The sequence below is a fragment of the Alligator mississippiensis genome, chromosome 6 (genome assembly GCF_030867095.1).
Source record: "Alligator mississippiensis isolate rAllMis1 chromosome 6, rAllMis1, whole genome shotgun sequence".
Classification (NCBI taxonomy): domain Eukaryota; kingdom Metazoa; phylum Chordata; order Crocodylia; family Alligatoridae; genus Alligator; species Alligator mississippiensis.
The window spans coordinates 73,996,524-74,024,256 of NC_081829.1; the positions used below are offsets into that span (position 1 = coordinate 73,996,524).

Consider the following 27,733-nt stretch of genomic DNA (forward strand, 5'->3'; position numbering starts at 1 on the left):
TAATACTATTGGTAGCAGAATATCTTTGTCTGCATTTTAAGGGTTGACTTTTTCTGGTAACCTATTAATGTATCTTTTACTTTAGTTCCACAAGAACCCAACATAACAAACACTATTTTTTATTCGGGAAGTTGTATGAATCAATCTCATTCCATATCGCCTACCCTTTTACTGTATTCACTCTGTGGCTTTTAAAGTGTTATGATCAGCCAATATTAAATGTTGCTGTATTTCATTCAAGAGTCTATATTCTGTAAAATTGATATTTATCAATTTGCTTTATTGATCTCAGTATTTTCACAGGGTGAGGATCTCTGGCAATTCCCTAGGGTCCTTAATACTGAAGACCCCATAAAAAATTGCTCACAGTTTAGAAGGGGCTTTGACAAACAGAATCAATGTCTTGCATCAATATCTGAAAATAACTTGCTGAGATTAGCAATTAAACTAATACTGTACTTGCTGCACAGCCATGGTCTCCCGTAGGCCACAGTTTCACCCAAATCAGGCTGAGGCTAATTCTTCTCAGGCTGTGTGGAAGAGGAAGGAATTTGAACTTCAGGTATGGGGGATACTAGCACTGAGTTGTGCTGTTTAACAAGTGTCTTGTGATTCACCTATCTCACCCCTGTCCATTTGCCAGCCCATGCTAGCTCCACTTGCCATACTTTGCTGAGACAGGAATAAAACCGGTAACTAAGGGCAGTTTTACACATGCTCTGGGGGTGGGAGCCAGAGCTGCTCTAATTAAAACGCTGCAACATCTTGTGTAGATGAGTTTGTGTTTGAAGAGCTTTAGTTCAAGCGCCCCTGCCACCATTTTGAAGTGCAGGGACATTAATACACGAGACAGAGGCTGGCTGGAGTGTGGCAATTACCGTGCTCCAGCAGACTCAATTAATCGAGTCTGCTCTGATGCACTGTAATTACAGAGAGTCAGAGCAGCCCTGCAGCACGTCTACAGGCACCCTAAGGACACAAAATAAAGAACAATGCACAAAAACCTGGGCTCCTCCTTTTATGCTTAAGGCAGGGCAAAGGCCAGTGGAATTTGTGTGCTTCGTAAACACATCCGAGGGTATTCACACCAGCTCCATGCCCCAAGGATTATTCAGAAGGGTTTTCATTTGCAGCCTAACAGGAGGAGCAGGATTTGGGGACAAGATATCTTAGCCTCCAAAATAACATAACAGAATTGGAGTTCTTTACAAGCAATTTACCTTAAATTTATCTCAAGTTAATCATAGAATTTTGAAAATAGAAGTTATAATCATATTTTTCTAGAATACAACTAAGTCACTGTGCAAGATAGTCCTACTACAAAATCATTTTTTAAATTAAATTGATTAGTATTTGCAGCATAATTTTTTTCAAACAGCAAATTTAAATACATTTCTGTATTCAATACTACAACCATAGCAGTGCCATCAATAAAAGAGGTACTATGATGTACAACAACTGAAAAAAAGCCACTACTTGGCACATTTTTCATTTTCAGTGTCCTACAAGTACACAGACTCAGGGGTTGCCCCAGCCTTCTGCACACATCCAAGAATTCTGGGAATGCACAGACTACAGATTAGCATGCATGTCCCACTCACTAACTAATGGTAACACATAGATTTCTGATAGAACACCTTATAAAAAATCACAACGATCATTTTAATCCCAGCATAAAAGGAACCTCTTCCAATTTGGAAACTGCCAATAGAGCACAGATTCAAGTTCTTACACAAGGAGCCAACTCATTCCACTCAGTTTAATGGAGTTACCAGATGTGAATATAGCCAGACTTGATTTGCATTTTAAGATGTGTGCTAATTTTTAGCTGCCTTTCAGGCAACTGCAACTATTTTCTCCCTGCTTCTTAAAAGATGCAAAATACAAGTATCCCTAGAGTAAGGAGTCAAATATCAATCTCTTTATTTCCCCAAACAAGGCTATTTTCTAGTATATTTCTCTAAAAAGGCAGTAAAATAGAAAAGTGTCATGTCATGTACAGTACTAGCTCCTTGTCTTCCTAATATTTCTAGCGCTTTAGATTTATCAATATACCCATTCCATGCTAGCATGAAACAATCTGAAATTAATGTACTAATTTATACCGATTAGTTCTTATAGCCAGTCCACGGAACATCTAGAATTATACATACTTAAAGAAAAAAGCCTATTAAGTGAAATTTAGGAACTGTTAGAATGAGCGATCACTTTGCAAACTTCACTCCAGCCCCGTGCCTGTATGCATTATGCTAGCCTTGCTGCATGTCATGTAAGAGGATGGTGGCAGAGTCAAGGACAGAATCCGGTTCTTTTAGTTCTGTGCCATGATGCAAGAGAATGTCCTTTCTCTTCTTGTCCCAGTCTGTCTCATTAATTGTTCATCTTTTTCAGTGTATGAGGTAGGGACCCTGAAAAGTGAGTGGCATGTGATCATTAGGGATCTGGGTTTTCCATTTCCCAAAGAAAAATGGGGAAAACCAAGGGTGTTTCCCTTTGCCAGAGAAAAATGTGGATATCTAATTTTACTGAAGAAACCCGTGGATTTTGCAGCGAACTCTCTGCAGGCTGGCAGAGTTCCAGGCTGCATGGGGCTGGAGGGAGTGGGAGGAAGGCTGTCAGGCAGGGGGAGCCATGTGCATGTATATGCACATGGCCGCCAGGCAGCCTGGAGGGCAGCTCCCACAGGCAAGTGTGTTTGGGGTGGGGATTGAGGCCCCCATAGTGTGGGAAATGGGCAGGGCTGGGGTTGCTGCCCAGCCAGGAGGAGTATGGGGCTTGGAGCTGCAATGTGTGGCCGCAGGGCTCCAGCAGGGAGCGGAACAGTGTCACAGTTGGTTTGTCCAGGGGAGGTGGGGGTGGGGCCAGCTCCCCATCGTTGCATGCACTTCCAGGGGACAGGGGGTACCTGTGCCCCCCAGATCTGTGCCCAGGGTGGGGCGGGTGCACCCTGCCTGCTGCGGGCTCAGGGTACTGCCCTGCCACCCTCCCCTGGGGGGCCTCTGCAGCCCAGTGGGTGCAACTCGGCACTGCAGGGCACAGTGGGGCCACATGGGGAAGCTCCTTGATGCTGCAAGCTCCGTGCTGCCCTGGCGAGGTATCCCCTGTGTGCGCAGCAGCAGCAGGGGTGGTGATGCAGGGTTGTGCCCCTCATTGCTGCTGCATGACCAGGGAATGCACTGCCACAGCCTGCCCCACCCCTGCCCCATACACAGATCTGGAGGCATGGGTCCTGGCTGCCCTCCTGGGAGCACGCACAGCGGTGAGGAGCCAGCCCCTCTCCCCAAGCCCACAGCAGGCAGTGTGAGGGGCCTGGCTCTGTGCTCCTCTGCAGCTGATGCCACCTCCTGCTGCGGGCAGGGGCTGCAGACCCAGGTTCCTGGCACTATAGCCCCAGCAGATGGGGGTCTCCTCCGGCAGGGCTGGGAGTGGCAGGGGACTTTGGATGGGTGGCGAGGGGCACCAGAAGGGCCAGAGGGGCTGTAGTGGGTGGGGGGAGTGAGGGGCTTTTCATTTTAATTAGAGATTTTGGGGGGTTTATCAGAGAATTTGCGTTTTTTTTAATCAGAAAAACCAGGATCCTCAGTGATCATGTAATTAAAGACTGCATTGTAACCTGGCCTTTAGGAACAATCCCACTGGAATATAAATGTTAAAGAAACAGAACACTAACAACAACAATAATAAATGTATCATCAGAATAAATGCATCTGTAAAGGGCACCTTAATCCTGGCACATCCTAATTTTTGAGTGCTTGATTTAGTAATTTTATCTTCCTTTTAACATTGAATTTCTGTATACAAGTTCCTTTTTCCAGCAAGGAGTGGGGGGATGACAAGAAAAGAGAAATTCTGTGTGGAACCATCTTACTTCCTTCCCTCCACGTAGCAGGAAACCCAGGATTTCAAGATGAAAATACTTTTATCACTCAAGTTAGCTGAATAATTAGTAGGAACAATAGACTTTTTCTCTATGTTGACCAGCATATACTTTACTAATTGTGTTTGTGAAAGATGGAATTCATCCTGGAAGATCTGGATTTCTTTCTTATGCAGTGCTATATCCTGCTGCTTTTTATATTATTTTACTAGTTTGTTTCATTTTTACTTACCACAAGTTAATACACTAAGTCCATTTTTAAGTAATTAACTATGAAGACAATATAGTTATCGTGATGCCAAATGTTTTCAAAATTACCTACATTTGTTAATTTGGATTATGTTATTGTTAAAGCAAAATAAATATTTCAATCCAGTGTAGTGGTGTTACAAGTAGCAGAGCTACTTGGCTATAATCCTGGGACAAATTAAAAAACTAAAACAGTTTGTGTGCCAATATCATTCCATTAATTACAGTCATTGTTGGATAAGACTAAATGCCTTTCCAAAAAAAACTTATTGTAGGATTATAGTCTTCTGACATCATGAACTGCCCTATCACTGGTTTGTTAACCAAAACAATAACACTAAATAAACCATTCCCCATCAGAAATGATGTTCCTATTGGGTTATTCCCTCTTGCTAGGAAGGATGATACTGACATTACAATTTATCCAGTCAAATTGCAAAACAATTAATTCAACATTTAGAGTTCATACTTATTAGCTTTTTCAAAGAGACGTGTCATATGGTGAATGTACTGTTGGCTTCCAGCAAACAGTGAACAGGTTTTACTGCAAATAGTATATTTTTGCATCGCTTTCAAATGATATTGTATCTTCTGTTGTTAGAATATAAACAATAATGTTCTATGAAGTGACAATATTTATTCAATGATAGAGAAAAACATATAAATATATTGCAGTGTTTTTCTTAGTATAATGAAGGTCATGTAGAAAAGCCATACCCACCATGTCTAGATTCAGTATGATTCTATATATACTCTAGATTCAGACTACATTCGTATTAGGGCAGTATTTTAATCAGGTTTCAGATGTATAGTACTCCTTAGACTCAAACTACCTCACTGTATTTCATGTGAGATGAAACATTTTCTACTTGAAGGCTGCTTTCAGTTATTAAATTTACTGCTTGTGATAACTAATTTTATTTTTAATACATTACATTAAAGTTGTGGCTGAACCACAAAGTCCCAGTGCAGATCTAAACTCTTCCAAAATGTTAGAATGATCAGAACTAGGGGTTTTGATTGGTGCATTACGGTAGGGGCTCTCAACCTTTTTCTTTCTGAGGGACGCCCCCACCTCCAGCATGCTATAAAAACTCCATGGCCCACCTATCACACAACAGGTGGGCTATATTTTCCTGCATGTCTTTTTGCTTATCCAGTATGCATGGGGGGCATAAGCAAGGTGTGGAGAGGCAAGGGGTTGCATAGATGACGCATGGGGGAGCATAGGTAATGCATTAGGGGAGGGTTGGGGGGCATATGCCCCCCAGATTTGTGCGCCCACAGCAGGCATGGGGCTACAGCTTGGCTGGATCAGTCCATGGCCCAGTGGGTGGGACCTGGCATGGGAAGATAGACTGGGGGAGCAAGATTCAGTCACTACCAGGACCCCTGCACCAGCTGCACCACAGCATCGCAAGGAGTAATGAACTGCGGGGGGAAGCCGTGCTACCTTCACCTCCTCTTGCTGCCAGGCGCTCGCATGCTGGGCCATGGCTCTGCCCCACCACCACGGCTCAGCCACCATTGCTCTCCTCAGGCTGCGGCTCTACCCCAGAGGGGAGGTGGGGTGGGGGGGCAGCAAGGACTCCTTGAAACCTGCTTATGGCCCACAGGGGGCCGTGGACACCCAGTTGAGGACTGCTGCATTACAGAACCAGCAGTATTTGAACTTACATATGATTCAAAATATTCTGTGCTCAAAACCTTTCTTTTCATATATTTCTGTTTTCAAGTGATGCTAATAAGATATTCACAAAGGAACAGGCAAGCTTCCCAGTAGAATAATATATCAAAACTAACAGAGTTTTGATCTAAATCAAAATTTTGAAATAAAATGGTTCCAGTGATTGACACAAAATTCTACTGTGTACTTTGTAAAATGTCCAAGCTGAAGCTAAACTAAACCAATAATTAACAGTAGGGCATGCATTAGTAGGAGGTTATAAACCCTTTCTGGCTGCTTTGTGAGTCACGAGGCTAGAAATGGAATGGACAGTGAGTCTGTTGATGCTTCAATTGCTATGTTCCCAGCTGAACTTAAATACCTGTGTGACGTTACCATAAAGCCTCAACCAGCCAAACAAGCACCTGACTTCCAAAATTCAGTGTACCTGGAGTTGGCTCATTTTTTGTGAGCTTTTAGCACATTTACTCCAAAACAGAATTAATTAAATGATCATTTATGTTTTTTCCTTATATTCAGAAGGTGGATATAATGTTCTACAGGCATAGACAACTCACACTTTTCCAGCTTTTTTTCTAAAAGATTTCCCCACAGACCTGATCTTTATGTGCTCATCTTATGCACCTAATAACTAAAGCTAGGCAATCAAACACATTATTTTTTGAATTAAGTTAGCTGCTTCACATTTACCAAAACACTACTAAGCCTTCAGTATGCTTTGTGATGTAGCTGGCCGTGATATGCATCTCACTTAAGCCAAATCAGGAGTGTAAACACAGGCCTACAAACACAGTAGTTAACGTACAATGTGTTAAACAGCTGCTACTTGCAAATGCTACACTAACACCATGGTGATCAAACTAACAATCAGAGTTAAAGGTCACAATAAGAAGGGGGTCAACCAGGCAATCCAATAGCAAAGGGTAAGAAGGGTAAACAAGACTTGAGCCATAACTCCATACAATGCACAAAGCAGGGAGGTTAATGACAGTGTCATTTTTTTTAGTCTTTTTATGGACTTCAGTTGGGCATACCGTTCTTTGGCATAACCTTTTTCATCTAATTTATGCAACTTGCGTGCGTGTGATATAAACACAGAGTTACTTTATACACTTCAGCTGATTTGTCAGCATTCATGCAAGGGAATGTTTCCATTCAGAAGAAAAAGGAAGAAAACACAACTTGTCTTTCAATATGCAATAATTGGTCTCTCTCCCTATCTCCTTTTTAACTTTTGAATGTTTCCAGTAGAGAAGATATGTTCTTATTGATTATAAAACACGTCCACTGCTAAACTATGGGCTGTCTTGGTGATAATGTAAAACTGAATGAGTTTTTATATCACTAATACTCTATTGGCTCCCATTTGTATTGTGTTTAGCTAGTTTAAAACTGAGAGACTGGCTAATAATGGCTAATAGCAACTTTTATGCTGCATTTCACTGTTCAAGGGAGACATGGAGAAGCCCAGCTAATAGAAATGAATTATTCAGCAATAATAATTCTGCATCAAGTGGACAATGAATGACATACCCTAGTGCTTTAATGAACGCAATGTTTTACTCAACTAAATGTATGTAATACTGTTACTATTACAGCTGGATAAACTGATCTATGAATAATTCACCTGCAGTTGGCTTGCTTCAGCAAAATATTCTGAAGTTATTATATGTGATTGTGATAGATCTAAATGTCTTTTCTGGGAATGTGCCTGACTGAAAGTAAGTTATAAAGCTCTCTATAATTTTACTTACACTAACACAGAAAACAAGATTTATTGCAGAGTGGAGACAATATAGGAAAAGATTCAGGTTCAAAACTAACATGCCTCCATTGCCTGGAGTTATGGCGTAAGTCCTGCTTATCCTTCAAGCCCAGCACATCCTAACATCAGCTTGAGGTATTAATGGGAAAAATAAATCAATTAAACAGACTAAAAATCCTAACTTTTTTTGGAAGCCGTTTAGAATACGGTATCATTGTAGTAGGATTACAAGCTATACATCAACGCTAAGACATTATCCTTGAAATGTTCCTACTTTGCTTCCTTGCCTCAACTTTAAAGTAAATTTTCAGATTCTGCCTTCTATGTAGGCGATTTTAGCCAGTTCTTTACTTACTGAGCCTCTGTACCTTGTAAATGAATTAAGATCAATGACATCAGAAACCTTAGTTGGGTTATTGCGATTACACTAGAAATAGGGGCTGGTTAGAATATGCCCTTGTAATGATCAGATCATCATTGCTCCTAGGCTGGTTAGCTGCTTCTTTGGTTTGCCCTCAGATAAGCCTGCAACGTTCCAGAATATTCTGTGGGAATTTACTAGTGACTCTATTCATGTCTGAAGTTAATCCATGAATATTAATGGGGTGTTTTGTGAGATTTGGATGAAGGTGCCCTAGAAGTACAAAGTAATATTTCTTTTTATTTTTTGGGAACTGCCCCAAGACATCCTTTCGAGGATAAAAATAGGATCTGCATAGACAATAGTTAAAGCAAGGACAACAATGATCTACGTGATTAAACTATTCAGGCTATTTTGGTTCCTAAGTCCTCATGTCACCAGCCAGTATGGTTGGAGATAATGAATGAACTGGTGTGCTTAGACCCAAGATGGGCGAGTCGGTGTATTACCTGTCTCTTACTGGTTGCTCTGAGTAGTTTTTTGCTGCATGCTCTGAGGCCAGACTGGAAGCTCGACAAGAACACTCAGGGCTCCTCTACACATGCAGGTAAAGGCATGATGGGCTCTAATGCTTGATCCATACAATCATGCTTCCTGTCAGGGCACACCTGCATGGCAGGAAGCGCAATTGAGGGATTGCGCATTAGATCCCATTGTGCCTTACTGCCGGTGCAATCCTGAGCTCCTCTTGCACTGGCAAAAAGCAAGCTCCCATGGCTGGAAGACCGCTCAGCTGGGGGGCTTCCAGCCGTGTGGGCACCCAATGCACCCCCAGGACTGGGAGATGCAGCTGTCATGATTTCTCAGCTGTGGGGGTTTCATGTGCCCTCTATGCTGGGAGATCACAGCAGCTGCATCTCCCAGCCTGGGGGCTCCATGAACACCTGGGGCTGGGAGACTGTAGCTGCCTCCCCTGGCTGCTGGGACCCAGCTGTAACAGGGTCTCCCTTGCAGCTGGGAGCCCTGTCAGCTGATGGAGCTCCCAGCCAGAGGGGTGCACCATGCCCATCCTCGGCTGGCAGTCCCACAACTGAAGGGACTTTCAGCTCCAGCAGCTGTGGACACATACTATGCGAGCACCAGGAGGCACACTATGGGCATCATGTCCACAGCTGCTGGGGCTGAGTCCCATCAGCTGTGGGACTCCCAGCCCAGGCTGGACATGGTGCACCCCTGTGGCTAGGAACTCCATTAGCTGACAGGGCTCCCAGCTGGAAGGGAGACCCTGTTACATGTGCAAATTAAAGCTCAGCAGCGAACAGCTATAAAATTATACCTATTTTAGAGGTCTAACTTTAAAGCCAGTTGGAACTTTTTATGGCATGATAGGTACTTTGCACAGGTAGCTGGTCTCAGGGTAATAACACAATTAACCAGTTACTTATGTGATACCTGTAACGTGTAGAAGGGGCCTCAGAAGCAAAAACACTTTATAAAGTTTAAAGTTGGTTTTTAATCTTTATGAAGAAGAACAACATTAAGGGAGTACAAAGGCACTGACAAGGCTCAGTACCAAAAGTAAAGTTGTTATTCTCTAGACTTCCTCTGGATGTGGGAAAGAACAAATGAGTGCCTTTAAAAATGACCTTGTTTCACTTAGGACTGAATTAGTTCATTCTGTTGCAGTAGGAGTTAGACCAGAAAAAGATATATGTTATTATGCAATCCATTAGAGTAAGGCCAACCATATTTGGAAAAAAAAAAAAAGGTCATGAACAAAATATGAGGGTAGAAAATAAATACAGATTACAGGCTGAGCAGGATTCTGGAAGAACAAGTCACTAGAGTTAGAATTACAAGAGAGAATCATTCTCTCAGGAATAAACGGGATTTGATGCATCGTTCTTGGTTAGAATGATCAAAGCTAAGGCACTGTCAATACAGAGGGTCTGCTTGAGGGGAAAAAATCACAGAGGATATCTGAGACGTGAACATATGTCCAACCAGTAAATTACATGACAGCCTAATGCAATGACAAACAAGAATAGGTCACTTTAAGAGAATGATTAATACATGAGATTACTGTGCATGCAGACTTATCAGAAAGCAAACCTTGTAGGTGGGTGTGAACCCTGGTTAAGTCAGCTCATATCTCTTCCATACTACAGCTACAAGAATAATTATAATAATTAATGGAGAGAAGTGATAAAGTTAACAATTGCCCACCTGTATCTTGGCTAGCCACAATGTCCTTATTTCTTCTTTTCACACTTACCATGTTTTTGCAATAATTGCTAACTACCAGACTCTTTTCCAGCCTCATATTGAACTTGTTTGCTTATGGCAAGCAGTTCAGATTGTGACTGACAGAGTTGCCACCTTAAAAATCTGAATTGTATTTAGTCCCTTATGATCAGGGCCTCATTGGATTACAAAATGTAATGTGATGAAAATATGAATATTAACTTCTTAAAACCAAATCAAAGAATGACTCAAAACTTGGGAATATAGGAATGAGGGAAGAAGCCCTAAACATACGAATTTTAAACATCTCTATCTCCATTTAGGCCACTGAGCTTGTAATGCACCTAATGAATATAGTGGAACCCATGAGGCTGTAATCATCCTGCCCCCTACAGGGGGAACTTCCCAGGTATTTAAGACGAGGCAATGCAACTGAAGGTAGGGACAGCTGCTGCTCCTATTGTTACTAGTATAGGAGGAGGAATATGGGGAAGGGATAACTTGAAACTGCTTAGCCTTTTGATGGGGAGAAAATGCCACTGCCTATTTCACTTCTTGGCAATGGGGGAGTATGGTATCTTCTACTATCATGCATCTTTTTGCAAGGAAGAAGATGCAAGTTTCCAGGAGCAAGAACTGTAGTTAGACTGCTCTAGTGGAAAGTAACTATTGATTACTAACAGGCAAGAGTACAGCTCAGGGTAGGATGGGCTTTGCATGTGTAACATAGGGTGCAAATAAGCACTTACTGTATAACATTTTAAAGATGTGCATTTACTTTGGTTAGCTAATCAACTGTAACTATTTAATTTGAAAACTTCTATCCTGTAGAAAGTGGAAATTAAACAGGGCAAGCTAAACCACTGAATGATCAGGTTTGAGTTACTGCAGTTTAGCCTCACTTACGCTGGGAGAGGAATGGACAAACAGAACACTTATACAATGCATCATCCATGATGCATTCATGAACAGTAAATTACATATTACACTTAGACCATACTAAAGGTACTTAAAATGCAAGCATCTGTATGTTACAGCTTGTTAACTCATGCTAAATGCCCTCTGAGCATCCTCAAAATTTCACCACTTCAGGTGAGGGTGAACTCTGGGCTGTGTTACCTAGTTCATGTTTAGGTAACTTCAGTCAGCTCCATGGAGATAAAACAATTTGCAGTTTTGCAGTCCTCCAGGTTCCCAGGATGCACTGCTCCCAGGATGCACTCAGGTGGCCTGGCTCCAGGGTTTGAATTACAGGGGAGCTCGGCAGGGCTGGACCCCTCCCCCCCATAAGAGTTGAGAGCTCCCCCATGAGACAAGAGCCCCCCGCCGTGCCTCAGGCAGTGGCTCCTTCCGGCTGTCACCATTGCAGAGGTCCCCAAGAGTCGGATGTAATTTGAACCCTGAATTTGAATGCTTCTAGCCATGCCTGTGCTTGCCTGTCTTCTAGTGGCAGGTCAGAGCTATTACAGACAAGGAACAGTATTAACTCTTAATATGTGATTACACATCATGTTCTAACTTTAACGCAGCTAAACATTCCACAGACTTATTATAGTCCAGGTGTAAAGTGTAACTTCACCCTAAGTCTCCCTCAGACTCCTTAAGATGGTGTAAATGTTTGTTGGTCCATACTATCAGGGCAGAATGGAACCTAATGCCATGCCTATTTTGTCAAAGGGAGAAGCATGGCCTGCCCCACACTCCAGGCATGCTACCTTTCAAACCAGATGTCATGCACTCACCTTAGGCATTTATACACATGCTCTGTGGGGGAGGGAGAGAGAGCACTTTAATTAGAGCAGCTCCGAGAGCCGCTTTAATTAAAGCGCCTGCAGCATCTTGTGTATCTGCGTCCCTGCACTTCAAAATGGTGGCAGGGGTGCTTTTTCTAAAGCTCATTGAATGAGCTTTAGATAAAGCACCCTTGTTGCCATTTTGAAGTATGGGGACACTGACACATGAGACACAGGAGGCTGCTGGATCACGGTAATTGCCACGTTCCAGCAGACTCGATGAATCAAGTCTGCTCTGACGTGCTGGAATTACAGTGCATTGGAGCAGCCTCCCTGCTTGTGTATAGGCCTCCCTTGATGTACGCCGGTGAATATGAGAAAGTGATTGAGTGACTATTGCATGTCTAGCCCCACATTAATGGAGCCACACATCCATTTTGGGGTATAGTGTACTCAGAGTGGGCATGTTTCACTTCAACACTCTCTAGCACAATGCTTTGATGGTATATAGATATGTCCTGATACTTTTCTACAGAAATTCACAAGGAATTCCTCTGATATAAGGGTTACACAGAAAATTAGGTATCAATTCAACAAGACAGTTAAGCACATGCTTAATTTTAAACATTGAGTACAAAGGAACTACAAAATGGGCCTAAATATAAGTTCTTTATTGAAAAGGGATGAGATTGTTCACATGGTTAAAAGTTAAATGTGTGTTTAAGTGCTATGCTGAATTAAGCCCTTGATCTGAATTTATTTTTGGACATAACTGTATGTCTACCCCCTTGAGTGGATGACCAAATCGGGAAATATGAAGATCTCTTATAACACCAAGCAGGCAAATGATCTCAAACATTATAGTTTACACTGGAGAAGAACAACAGTTATTTTTTTTAGTACATAAGCCTGACTGCAGATTTGCTATTTTCAGAAGTGATGGATGGGAAAGTTCAAAAGTTATTCTGGAAACTTTCCCACATATGGAGTTGACTGGAAAAAATAGAAGGTAATGATCACCAGTACAGGGTCTCCTGAGACTTTTCAGAAACTGATCATCCATTTGCATATATTAATTACTGTGAAATACTATGTTGCCTTAACTGTTGCCATAATAGCTGCAAATTGCATTTGACTGTATGAACAAACTCTGTTATAAAAGAACACAATCCATGATGTACATCTATCAAAATAAATGCATAATTTAAAAACCATTACTATGCTAATTGAGAGAGAATCATTTCAGCTTCCAGTATTCAGTTATAAAAGTTAAACAAACCTGAATTGTCATTTTCAAACTAAAAAAAACCCAGGTTATAGACTAAAGTTATAGACTAAAACCTGGATGCAGAAAATTTCTCAGACGGAGTTTAGGCTTTTAAGTCCAAAGGGCTCATCCTAAAAGCACTATTTAACTGCAGTCTAACTCTGACAATACCTAAAGTCAATCAGTGCTACAGTTTTTTGCTCGTAAGTTTTCTTGATGCCTACCTGTTCTATTTCTGTCCATGCGCAGAAGTGGCTTAGCTTTGACAGAGCTGAATAGCTCAACATCTAGCACATGCCTAAAAGCATGACTGCAATCCAGCCATACCTCAGGCTGGGGCCTGAGAACAGCACTGTGACATGTACTTAAGTTTGCCTATTGTTTAACTGGCAGCCTTGGTTGTATATGGAGCAAGAATGAGTGGACTGATTGTCCACAGCAGGGAGGCTGTATAGAAAAACTAAGCACCTGGCAGGGCTTGAATTTGTAGAAGGCAGGGTAGATTTGCATTCTCAGAGGATGCCTGAAGCACATGGTCACAAAAATGTAGCAGGGGCCACCACTTTAAAAAAAAAATGGCTAAAGGAGGAAGAAAAAGAAAAGGCCACCCTTTAAACTAGTGGGGGCCAATCTTCTTGGCAGGTGTGCCACAAATTCACCCCGCATCTTCCCCAAGTGCTACTTCAATTCTTTCCCCTGCCCAATCTCCTGCTTTTCTTTTTGCTCCCTGCCCTATCTGCCACTGTGCTACCTGTCTTCTCTCTGATCTTCCCCATGCTACTTGTGTCACACATGCTGCAGGTTGGTCACCCCTGCTTTACATGGTAGTCTTGCAGTTAAATACTGATCCAGGATGTCAGACAGCCTCAGGCTCAATTTGTTTGTCGGTCACTCGTTCCACTCTCCAGGCTCAGGCTACTGGTTATTCTGGGTGGAGGGCACATTTAATTTGTTCTGTTGAAGATGTACCACAGTGCAGCAAAGAATTTAAGGCTCATTGGGCCACAGAGAAAAAGAGCAGGACTCTGTATCCCCAGCGAGACTCCTGAGCTCTGACTTCTGCTCCCAAGACTGTTTGTTATTTAAATTGTCAAATATAGAAATAGCCCTGAGAATGGTCCAAGATTCCCCTCTCCCAGGTGCCTTAGACGAGTGATGCTCATCCTCCAGCCTGAGGACCAGGCTTGGCCCATGGAGTCCTGTCATCTGGCCCATGGGGCTCCCCATGGGTCCAGAAATTCAGCAGCAGGGGAGCAATGGCATCATTCATTGCTCCCAGAGCTGTGGCAATTATCTGGATCCATGGGGAGTCCTGTGGTTCAGATGCCACACCCCATGTTCCAGACTGCGCTGGCGTGAAGTTGCTCTGTAGCCAGATCCAGGACATGGGGTCACACCTATGTGCTGACTCCATGCTAGATCTGGCCTGTCGACCGACCCCTCATGCAGGATTCAGTTCATGGACAGGCTCTGCATCATTTATCTGGTTCATGGAGCCAGACAGGTTGAACAGCAGTGTCTTAAACACCTAGGCTACAGAATCATGCTCCCTCTTGTGCCGTCTTTCTGGCCCAATGAATCTAAAATTATTTTTGTCTAGTGGCATAATTTCAATCAGGGGGGCAGAGTGTCCTATACTGAATGGGTTGACTCTGAGCTGTTCCCCACTCAGTATGTTGGCTGGTTTTGATCTCATTTTGAGGTGATTAATCCTCCCCATTAACTATAGAGGAAGCCTAGCTGCCTCACTCAGGTTCTGGGTTCTACCCTGGGTGCCAGGGGCCTAAGTTTTAGGTAGTGCTGTGCCTAACTTGTAAGCACCTAAATGCCAGCTGGGCTTAAAATGAACAAAAGTCAGACAAACTTGAGGGGTATTAAAATAGCTATAAAGAGGTTTTACAGGTTTTCCTATTATAAGCTAAAATGCCTTTTAAAGAAAAGTAAATATTTTATTTCTCTGTTTAGGCCTCTTTTTCCAAGTTTCAGCCCAGAGCTACATTTTATGGCTCATTATAAACCCTTGTCAAAAGTAATCATTCTAAATATATATATTTGAATTTCCTGCTTTTACTGGTTTAAGCCAGGCTCCCATGGTTTTGTTAACTTCATTGGACTGTGTTTTTTTTGTGCAGTTATTTATCCCAATGGATTGTTAGCTTAACAAACTTCCCACAGGGACTTTAAAAAAAGTTGCTCTGTCATTCATCCTCACAGACTTGCAAAGTATATAAGATGTACATTAACTTGCTAAAGTAGACATCAGCTTGGTCTCAGTTTCCTATCAAACACCAAACGGTGAAAAGACAGCTGTATATCAATGCTCCTCTTTCCTCCACAGTTGTCTAGACTTGGCAAATATAGCAGTGCAGGGAATAAGCCTGCTGGTATTTTTACTTTAAAGATTTACCTGCACTATTATTTAGAGAAAACCAAGAATCATTGTAATGTATTTACTGGAATAAGAAATGTTTCCAAGTTCCTTTCAGAATTATAAAGATGTTATATGTGGTACTTACTGAAGAATCCAAATTTTATCTGGAAGAACTACTAGCACAAGAATGGCAAGGTAATGGTGAAATATTTACATGTAAGCAGTTTTTCAAAAGTTATTAAATATATTAAAGGGTGAGATACAATACGAACTGGACATCTAAATAGATGCTTCTTTCCTTTGTAAATTATGATTCCTGATGCATTCTTTTCTCTGTCCCAAGTGTTAAGAGCTCACATACTTTTTTAAATGTAGTCCACGATCAATTGAAAAGAGAAGCTAAGAGACTGTAAAAGATGGAGCTATTCATGATTCTTGCAGAGCAATCTAAAACTATAGATACAGTGAAAAGGGAAACTGCAACCCATATTAGGTCCATTTTAAAGGTGAAAACTACTGGATACAGTAGTATATAGTTAGGATAGTACTTAAGATGGCACATTCTTATGATTCACATTTGTAATATATATTTTATCAGTGTAATGAAATACAGGAAACTTGGAACTGTTTCTAAATTAAACACTGTACATGTACACAAATGCACTTCTGCTACGTAGAATAAATTAACACATAATACATACATATATATATCTATATATATAATATGTAGAAAGTATTATATATAGAACAATACTGCACATAATAAAATTATTTCTAAACAAAGACTATTTCAAACCATTTCATATCCAAATTAATGTATTTTGTTAAAAAGCATAAAGAAGCATGCTTTTTGTTTGTATTTGCATTTTTCCTTCTGTTAGTTTACTCCTAGAAAGCACAAACAAGTACTTTTATCTACCGTTCTTCCATGGTAGCTAGATAATGTAAAGTAAGTCTTCTACTGATACTTATGAACATATTAGATTGTATGAACTATTGAGAAAATACAACTTTCTTCTCTTTTCTGCCTCTGCCTGAAAACCAAAATACATCATTGTTTTATTTTGTGTCCAAACATGTTTACTACTTCCTATACCTAAACAAGTCATCTTGACTCTTCTTGTCAGACTCCTAGCACTTCATCACAGCAGTGTCATGCCTCTCTGGCTCCAGGACCACAACTAACATGGGAAAGCCAAATTCATCACAAGAGTGTGCAGTGTTCAGACTTGTCACGCCTGACCTGACTGATGACTTCTTGAGCGTAAGTGATATGAATTTACAGCTTGTATCACATTCTTTAAAACAAGGCACGAGAATTTAAGTTTCTTTAGTTGCCCTAAGTATAGTCTTAGCTGGCAAGACTCAAAATACTGTGATTCTTTTTTCTAAATGGAAGCCAGCAAACATTACAGTACTGCATCTTGAAGCAAAAGAATCTACAGAAAATTAAATCTAGAGAGCGATCATTTACATTTCATTAATATAAGATGTTGCAACTTTTAAGAGTGAGAAAGTTTCAGAAAAACAACTGCTTATAAGCAGATTCATCTAAAAAGTACAACACGAGTTGGCGGTTTTTCTAGAAAGTCTATTCATTTCTTTAAATAAGCATGATCTTCATTAAGCCTAAAAACATACGTCCAGATAATCATGCTTTCTTTATTCCTTTTGAAATGGAAAAAAAGACACAGAGAGAAACTGATTATGAAAGAAGCAGATGCAATTATCTCTCATATTAAGACATGTGAAATATATATAAAAATACATCCCCAAAAGATGCATAACCTAATTTTTCTCTGATCAGAAGCAAGATTCATAGGATTCATTTAAACTTTTAAGTAAGAAGGAAAACGTGCAAGAATCAGATTTGATGTTTACTTATAACCTTAAGACATGAACTATATATTCAAAAGAAATCAAAACTCTTAAGCTGTGTCCAGATGAGTGGGACCATGTGTCTCCCTAGGGACAAGCAGCAGTGGCACATCTTGTGCAGTAGGAGAGGCAGGGCCAGCAACTGTGCTGATCCAGCAGCCTTACCTGAGGTCCTGGGGGTCTCAGGGAGCTGCAGCCATGGTGCTCCTGCAGCCAGGAGCCTCGTTGGCAGCCCGAATGTGGTGCTGGCAGCCGGAGGGCAGCTGCAGTTGGCCAGGCTCCAGTTTTGGGTGATGCACACTGCTGCCACATGTGCTGCCCCACTTTTTTGGGGTGTGGGTTTTCTTGACCCTGGGATCTCCCTGGGTCAAAACCCATCCCCACACTGCAAGGTAGCAATGTGGTGAATGCCTGCATGTGAGGTGTGTGGTGCTGCAGATGGGTCTGCAGTCCCACATACCGTACATCCACACTTGTCTTGAAGTAGCCTAAAATGCTATTCTTGCAAGCTAACACTATTTACCATAATTTTTTTTAAAGTTTTTGAGAACCGTAACAGATTCTATTATCGAAGAAAAATATTTTTCTTGTCCTTAGTATAAGAAAGATTTTTTAAATGAAACCCCACTACAGAAACATCTTTGCATATGAGATTGCTGTAGCACAAGATGTAGAAGTGGCATTGTGCATAGGAAGCACTACACGTGGAAGTCAGTAATTCAATCCCCATTCTTTAAGATACACAATAAAAGTACTGGCCACAGAGTAAGGCATGCTTCTTGGAAGAGAGATTATTTTTCTCTCTGCCATCCCTACATCTCTTATCATAGTATCTATACAGATAAGAGAGATTAAAAGAATCAGGTAAGGTGTAGTAGTAGATAATTTTCTTCTAGCCTTCCATCTTGACAAATAACTTATTAACTTATGAGTTATGGAAGAAAGATCTTGTTGGCCAAATTAAGTCTTATTACCTGGGAAAACTGAACCTTATACTGTGACAAAAATGGTAGTATGAGGATACAATAATGTTCTACAGTGGATATTATAATAGATGGGGATACCTATACCAAAAATACGGTTTGCCTGATGCCTATACATTTGGATCTAGACTTTATCGGCTTTACCAATACTGTGGACTAAAGAATTTTAGAAGTTGTGGCTAAAATTTGCACAGGAGGAGTAAGAGAGAGGAAGGGTGTCAAGTCTTAGTTTAGTTTGAGATAGAACTTTGTACTGGAATCGGTATTCGATGGGAAGCCTATGTAGCATATAGAATAATAACATGATACGTTTTCACCTGTCAGTTTCTACATCTCCTATGTTATGAACTGTAACATTATTTTGGTTAGATGTCTCTAGAACAGGATTGAAAACCACCCACGATGAAAACCTTAACCCCTGAAGATAATGACAAAATTATTATCGACTAAGTTAAGATTTCACTCCACTGTCTTGTTTCCCCCACAACCCTCTGCAATTTATATAGCCTCTATGACAAATTCCACAGAATGCAAGATTTCGTCTTAAAAAATGTGAATTGGAATGGCTCAAGACCAGTGGGGGGCCAACTTTATTGCAGGTGTGGCAAAAATAAGGCTTGCGCCCTCCCTAACACCTCTCCTGTCCCCTCTGCCTGCCCAATCTGCTGCTCTGATTTCTGCTCCCGGCTCTACCTTCCACTGCACTGCACCCTCTTTGATCTGTCATGTTCCATACACAGAGCCTACCTATTGGCCACCCATGCTCCAGATCAGGGGTAGACAACATTTTTTGGCCGGAGTGCCGAAAAAATCACAATGTCTACCTTCGAAGGTGCCGGAGTGCCAACACGCTGGAGCCCGGAGCAGCTGTTTGCAGCTTCCCAGCTGCAGCCAGTCCACAGAGCCCAGTCTACTTGCAGCAGGACTTGCAGTCTCCCAGTTGCCTGCTGGGAGCAGCCTGGGCTCTGTGGCTGGAAGCAGCTGCTTAGAGCCCAGGCTGGCGGTGGTGTGCTGAGCAAAATGGCCTTGCGTGCCATCCTCGGCATGCATGCCGGGGTTGCTGACCCCTGCTCTAGATAGTTTATTATAACTCAAATGTACATAACCTCCTGTTCATCTTAATGCTTAATCTTAACTCTTAATCCTAATGTTAAAACTTTAAGGAAAAAGTCTACCAATAAGTTTGTCATGACGTTTTGCATACTTCTGTGTGCAGATCAGCTGCATGAATAAATGGCTAAGCAAATAAAGGAAAGAACTATATGTGGTTCCTATTATTGTATGCATTTTTGGACAAGTAGCGATTGTAATATGGAATTTACTCAACAATGTTTTACATACTATATTCTACCTTTGACTTTTGGAAGGTCATGTGCTGGGAACTGCAATTAGCATACAGCTACAATTTGCAGACCTAATCCATGGAGCACAATTAAAAATATAATGTGCCACAAGACAGAATAAATGTATTCTGCCTTATTGTCCCTAATTAAAAAGGAAGATCGTATAAGATTCCATCTGTAGGATAAATCAGTGATCTCTGGTATGACCCCTGGTGAAGCACAATTAAATAACATGATGGCAAAGTTTTATTTACAAACTCTGTATAGAAAAATAAACACAATACTAAAATATATTGCATTTCAAGTGCTGACTTGATGCACTTGTTTCATGCAATCAAAGTCTATGTAAAGAAATACTGTATAGGCAAAGTACCTCAGCATGAAAAGGATGAAATACAAAGAGAATGCTGAAATTGCACCACTGGATTTTTGATCTAACAAGTCCTACTTTAACTTCATACATACCAAAGTTTTCTATTCAAGTATTCATTATTGTAAATATTAATGTGGATTTGTAAACTAGAAAAAATAGAAATTTCTGTTTAATGCTATCTTTACAATTTTTTACAACTTCCTTTACAATTCAAATGTTCATTTATTAAGCACATAAGCCTAACACAAAAAGTGTCTTTAGATCTTTCTCTCACTCCCCAGTGAAGAAAGCCTTTGTTACATTTGTAGAATAAAGTGATGTGCCATACACTTTTCAGCTAAGCAGTCTAAGAAGCTTAAAATAGCAGGTTCAAAACTTACAGCAGTGTTTCCACCATTTCTTGGTTAATAAAAATCTAATAAAAATTACACGCAAATGTGACTCAATTATTACAGTACACCTAATCATTACATCTACCATCAAGATCTTAAGAAGTGGCCAAGTCATGAAATATAGAACAAAAATTATTATTTCAGAAGAGGAAAAACAACAGAGAGAAAAAATAGAGGGAAAACTGCTAATTAAAATAAAGCATTTAATTCTTGGTTGACTGAATAGGTCCTTAGCAAAAACAAATTATAATTCATCAAATTTTGCTTTTTGCTGATCAACACTTCTGTTTTTTCTGTGTCTGGCATATTTTGAAAACTACTGAAATACCAAAAGTAAACAACAATAACAACAATAATAACAGCCTAATTGAAATCAATGTGTTTAATTGCATATGTGAAACTAGGTGGGTTTTGTCTGTAGTAGCTCTAAGAATATGGGATCCAACCTGGTTCTCCTTACTCAGATATCCCTAAGGTAAGACTTCTATTCTTTAACAACTACAAAAATATTATAGGATTAAATCTTTGTTATTCACCACTTAGGTGGGATTCTTTTGTCATATGCTCCTGAATTTTAAAATAAAATAAAAAGAACAAATAGGGAGAAGAGGTGGGGGAACACTCTAAACATCAGTTTTGCTTTGGGCAGGGCACGTGTGATATTCCAATATTCCTAAAATAGTTAATGTAATACGCAGTATCAGTTTTTAATTTGTTTCTGGCAAAGGGAAGTCTTCCTGGTAGAGGGGCTAGAGCTGAAACATTTAATCTGAATTCACCAAATCTGACAGCTCAGATAAAATAGAACTTGGATCTTGACCACCTTCATTTTGCTTTTGCAAATCCAAAGGAATTTTATACTATGTCCATATGACCTCTGGAGTGAGCCTAAAAACCAAAATTAAACCCTAGATTCTATGGATGTCTCAGCTGTTGCAAGGGAAGGGAAAGACATTTGGATATTAAATTCATAATACAGATTTATATGTTGGGCCTTTGGGTCATCTCCAGTCTAATCTTTTTATTAACTTTTTTTGTTCCTACTAATGTTATGTTTATATAATTGGCATCAAAGTAATACATTTGTATATACAAATATTGTATTATTGTACAATATACAAACATTGTATTATTTGTATATTTTGACTGTTTTGTGCCTCAGTATTTAGATACTAAGCATCTCAACAGATATGCCCGGGAAATAAGAGTATTCAAAACCCTAAACTTTGACAAATTGGGTGGAGAATCATTCCTCAAAGAATCATGGGGAAAATTCTATTGGTACACATTAGGGCTGCATGAAGCTTAGACCCCTGATTCGATTCGGCCCAAATCAGTGGACGACTCTCCAAATCCAAACCGAATCAGGAGACCCTTTAATCTCTCTGAATCGAATAGGAACCCTCTGAATCGATTCAGAGAGATTCAGAAATATTTGGAGATTAGGACATAGACACAGCTTTAAATGTTTTTTCTACATACCTCAAGGTACCAGGTGGCTTGTGAATGCTGCGGTGCATGGAGCGTCCCACAGGAGTGTGGGGCTCCCCAGTGCGCTCGGCAGCAGACCTGGAAGTGGACTAGAAGCACTTCCGGTCCGCCTCTGGGTCTGCTGGGGAGTGCGTGGGGGGGGGGGGGGGGCCTGCACCCTCCTGGCTTGGCAACTGGTGTCTCCTGGGTCTGGAGACCCTGTGGCAGACTGCTGAGACAGGGGGATACAGGGAGGGGGGGAGGAGGGCAGCACTCTCCCCAGCGGACCCGGAAGTGGACTGGAAGTTCTTCTGGTCCACTTCTGGGTTCGCTGCCGAGCATTGCGGGGAGTCCCCCCATTCTTCTGTGGGATGCTTCATCTGCCCCACCATCACAGCATTCACAAGCCTCATCTGGTACCTCAAGGTATGTGCAAAGAACATTTAAAGCTGTGTCTATGGCCAAATTGCTTATTCTCTCAATCAGCATCAAATCTTCAGATTCGAATTTAGCTGTGTTGAATCGGAAACAGTGATCTGAATCAACGAGTAGAATCACTGTCCCCGATTCGGGCGAAATCCGAATCAAATACGTCCCATTTCGCACACACCTAGCACGTGACATTAGTTTAGGGTATGCTTGCCCACTTCTATTCCAAGGTAACCATTGCAAATGCAAACCCTTGCCAAGTAGTTGCAAGGTGCAATACCAGTGTCTACCACCCTGGGAGAATTGCACATCTGTCTGTTTGTGATCCTGATTAAATTTACATTGGTATATAAACTTGATGTAAGGAATGATTTCCCCACTATTACTCCAGTTAGTTCTACCTGCTCAAAACACATCTCTGTCTTCAGCTACGGTTCCTACAGCTTCAACTGTTGAACTGACTAAATGGTAGCAGAAATGTCTAACAGTTTAACAGTTGGTTTTCACGCTCCTAGTCAAGACAAAGCTATTTCAAGTACAGTTTTGCTGGTTACCTCATTTGACAGGAGTTACTATACTTTTCACACACACAGCTGTTATAAGGACACCAGAGATTGCAAAGACAAGCATTCAGAAATTAGGAAATGCTAGAATGAAGTGCCACCTTAGGTCACTGAACATAAGGGACAGATGGTTTCCTTGCTCTCATTTCAGGTGCCTGCACTGACCTAAATAAGCCCAGAGCAGCCCAGAACTACAGTTATAGTTACTGGAAAAATCCTGGATCAAGCTCATTGAAAATTAAATCTTCTCAGAATTTAGCAGCTAAAAATCAAGTTCTCCATTGAATCAGCTGTTAGATAAAAGCACCAACCCCCCCCGCTGAAGTGCCCAATCTATACAGATGCTATGGAGCTGGGTCAAAATAATAAGCTGCTTCTTCCAGTAAAGTGTGGATTTTTTTTTTTTTTAAACTTCTGCAAGCAGTCTATATTTCCTTGCCAGTCTTGTTTTTTTCAAACTGTTCAATGTTTTGGCTAAAATTTTCCAAAAGCCCTCTGCTTAACTCAATCACTCATCACAAAACATCCAAATCCAAATGGTAAGGGTTTGGCAAAGTTATAAACAAGCAGAAACAGCAACTTTTTTAATAGCAACTGATGTCAATTTTAATGAAAGGGGATACTATTATCACCACCTTTAGTAAGGTGTCATATTACCTGCTTTGGATGCCAGGGGCTAAGTTCCTAATAGCAGCATAGTAATATGGTTATGTCAATGCGATTGGTGATAACAGCTGAAGTACTAACATGTATATTTTTAGTAGTATAATTTAAAATTATAAGTCATACCTCAAAATAATAATATAATAAATGTTAGATGTTATCAGATAAACTGATCTTACACCGATAGTTCTCATTAATAATTAAGCAAATGAAAATTTCTTTTAAGTAAGTGCTAAGATTGGTAAAATTTAATGGTGGTCTAGTCCTTAGTAACACATTCATTTTCCCTCTCCCGCCTTGACCGTTACAGAGCTAATGAAATACACTTGGAGATTTACACACTGCTGGTCTTCTGTTATCATACTCAATCAATAAGAACTATTTAGAGCAGTGGTAACCTCTTCATGCATACTTCCATTGTCTCCAGGGATCAATATAATCAGTATCGCATCTGGCTGTTGAGATGTAACAAGATTATGGCAGTGAAAAGGCAAGCTTTTCAAATTTTTTCCCTCAGTACTAAAACACGGGTAATATTTTTGTCTACCCCCGCAGGAAAAAATAGCAACACAACAATACATTCAACACTATACTAAGCTATACAAAACTGCAATGCTATATTTGATTTAACAGGACTCTCTTATCCATGGCTTCTTATAACTCAATTCAAGTTTTTTTCTCCTCAAATCTGTATTCCTTTTTCCTAACCCCCCCCACCCCAGAAACCTGAGAGCTACTTAGAATAGGGTGACAGATTTAAAAAAAGGGACAGACCCATCATCTGATAACCATCTCATTTTTGTTACGTGTCTAATCTTGTTAAAAATTCAGCTATGGGGACCAAATCAGCTTAAAAATTCCATATTTGAAAAGCAAATTATATTGCGATTATTATAATAACGTATTTATTAAAACTGAAAATATAATTTATTTTTTAGGCTATTTCACTTTTAACTTAGTGTGGTCAAAGAAATTTGATTATCCAGTTCGATCTTTTGTTCAAGTCATATTCTATGTTGTGCCAGTTTCACCTGTTGGGGATATCCTTCAAAGATTTGAAACAAAGCTTGTGTTTTGCTGTTGCTGCTGTTACGCTAATTCCCAATCCAGTCACAAGTTTTGTGTACCAAATCAGCTATAAATTGAAGATCTATGAACAGATATACAGTAACAAGAGACTCCAGTGTGCTACTGTCATCAGTTTTATTTCAAACACACATCTAGGAGCAGCTGAATCTAGTAGTTAGGATTTTTACATACAGGAGAACACTATTAGCATTGGTGTCTGCAAGATGTCACTGTATATATTAGTACTTGAAGGAATATAGGAAGAACTGTAACAATTTATGAAGGGAACAAATCATGATTATATTCTCTCTCTCACACACACTCCATGGCATTAACTAAAACTACAATTTAGGTATCTAATTAAATAAATTCACTGTGTACATATCTTACCTGGGAGGAAATGAGATGTCCAGTTCATACAATCTGTCTTTAAAAACTGACAGCTCTCTGTCAAATTCTAAAAGCTGAAAAAAATAAAATTGAATTTTACTTGTCTTTTTTATTGATGTGCTATAATTTAAAGATTTTTTCATATCAATTCATAACACTGATTCTTTTTTAAACAATCACAGGCTTTGATTGTATAGCTTAATTAAAGCATACATTAAATAGACAAAATTTCAATACAAAGTCCATGTAAAATACTTTAATATTGTTGTTAAAAGCATTCTTTGGTATCTCTGTGTGAAACAGGGAACTTTTACTTTTTAAACGGAGCTATAGAGGATCTGCATTGTATATTTACTATCTCAGGATGTTCAGATATTTCTAATTTCATTAGCAATCTTCTCTGAGATAAATATCTTAGCAGGTAAATGGTAGCCTAATTACATTTACAAAGTGTCAGTAAAAATGCAATATTAGATATCTCTGGCCAGGTAAGAAGGCAGAATAAACACAAGGATGTGCAAAATCATTTCTCTCAAACCAAGGCAAAGAGTATTTTTGAAACCTACTTTTGGGTGGTGCATGTCTGAGAATATCTAGAATTGTGTTCTAAAAGGGCAGCTAAGATATAGTAATGATGGCAGATATTTAACAGGCACATTTGTAAGTCTAGGTTTAATGTGCTATGTAAATATATCAGCCCTTGCCAAATGTGTTTTCCTTTATACAACTACAAAGAAAATAAATACCTGTAATCTTTTGTTCATCAACACAAACCTGTTCATAAAAGTCAATGATAACAGTCTATGTTAAACCAATAACCATTCTGATGGCCATAAACAACCTTATTTCAGAACCAGAGTTGGTGTTATGTCTGACGTACAAGTGAATTAGTGGGTAAAAAAGCTCTTAATCTGCACTGTTAACTGACCATTGCTCTGAGTAAGTGCCACTTTTTATTTTGACAAGCATGTCATCAAAACAGGACCCTGTATGAGGGCTGTGTTTACCCACTGTTCATTAATCATGTCCCATCTCACAGCTGTGCTGATACCATTGTATGAATGGCTGAGGTTCCGAAAGAAATTAGATTGTGTCCCTCTCTCCCCTCTGCCACCTCATAAATCATTCCTGAAATGTACAATTAGCAGCTACTTGTACACATTAATTATCTGTGTGAAAAGCAGCTACCTGAACCACCTGCACTACTGATTAGCTACCTCCCTATGGCCCACCCATTTTTCCTTTAATCTCTAAGTGTAGTGCCGCCTACAGTCTATCTACATGTTTGTGAGCACATGCACAGAAAAAAGCATTACTAATTCTTTACGGTTTGCTACTCACCCTACCATATGATGACGTGCTAAGAAAGATTTTACAAAATATGCATTTGCACAGGTTTTGTACAAGGTTTAGCAAATCTCTAGTCATAAATGTATTAATTTTTACTAAAGATTTCTGGCAGAATTTTTACATATATTCTTGTATAAATTTACATTATGTCCATAAATAAGAGCCTGATCCTGTAATCCATTAGGCCTCCTGGATAAGTGTTCTCACATGAGTTATCTCAATGACTTCACGCGGATACATATCAGTAAAAATTACTCATCATACAGGATTGCAGGGTCAAGTCCTATATTAAAGTACATACAGCCAAGTGTGTATATGTTATATATTTAGACACACAGGTTATGGAAATAGCTGCTAACACCCTTTTCTTGACCCCAAATATCTGCATTTTCATAGATATTAATTGCCTGACACAAACCCTGTGGAAAAACACTCTAATGAAATCCCTCAAATGAAAACTAGACAGTTTCTTCTAAATCTACTTTCTACCTGAATTTAATTTTCAAGCTCTGTTCAAACAAACAAAAAAATTGTATGAGGCAAATGAAAGATGGGGGAAGGGGACTTACTTTAATTGTTTGAAAAATGCGAAGGCTGAATAAAAGAACAATTCTTCATAGAACACAATGGTAAAAAATGCTCAGTGAGAATTCCAAAGACTGAGAAAGTCAAATAGATGCATTGTCCTTTCACATTAATTCAAACATTCTAAACTTTGTATATTCAGATTGGTTTTCTTATTATATTTGGGCAATGACTAGATCTAGAGATCCATGGGCCAGGTTCTAGCAAAATGAGCTGTTAGACGTAGGTTAGAGACATCTGCATACATTTCTGATGTTTTATGTTCTATAAATTATTACTTGTTTAGTTGTATGCTATCTAATGCACGTGGACTACTGACACTGTTGCACCACAGATAACAGATAATAGGAACAAGGTTCTATTGTGTACTGGAAGCTCTACAAATCTCCCTACTTTTCGCAAGCACTGATATTTTATACCTTTATAGTTAGAATGAAAGCATAACTAATGACAGCCTGCTTGGATGCAATGGGCAAAATTTGGTTGCTATAAATATAATTTGGAGTTGCTAATAGCATCTGAGGAAGATCTGGCCTTGAAAGAAAAACCAGTTTTAACATTTTTAACTTCAATATATTACTTCTGGATAAAGTTACTCTTTTCTATGCCGGTATTGTATGGATAGTTATTAACTTAATTATATCATTTTTTTCTCTAGACATTCATTAAATGGCTGGAGAAGCCTGTATTTT

At 39.9% G+C, this 27,733-nt stretch overlaps 1 protein-coding gene across 3 annotated transcripts in view; it reads right to left on the reverse strand.

The window, feature by feature from the left end:
* Nucleotides 1–27,733, reverse strand: part of INPP5A (inositol polyphosphate-5-phosphatase A) — a 457,340-nt gene that overhangs the window by 11,082 nt on the left and 418,525 nt on the right. For all 3 annotated transcript variants that reach the window (XM_014607835.3, XM_019484184.2, XM_059730011.1), the window contains exon 12: nt 25,107–25,180. In XM_014607835.3, coding sequence (XP_014463321.1) covers nt 25,107–25,180 — 74 coding nt within the window. The remainder of the gene's footprint in view (nt 1–25,106; nt 25,181–27,733) is intronic.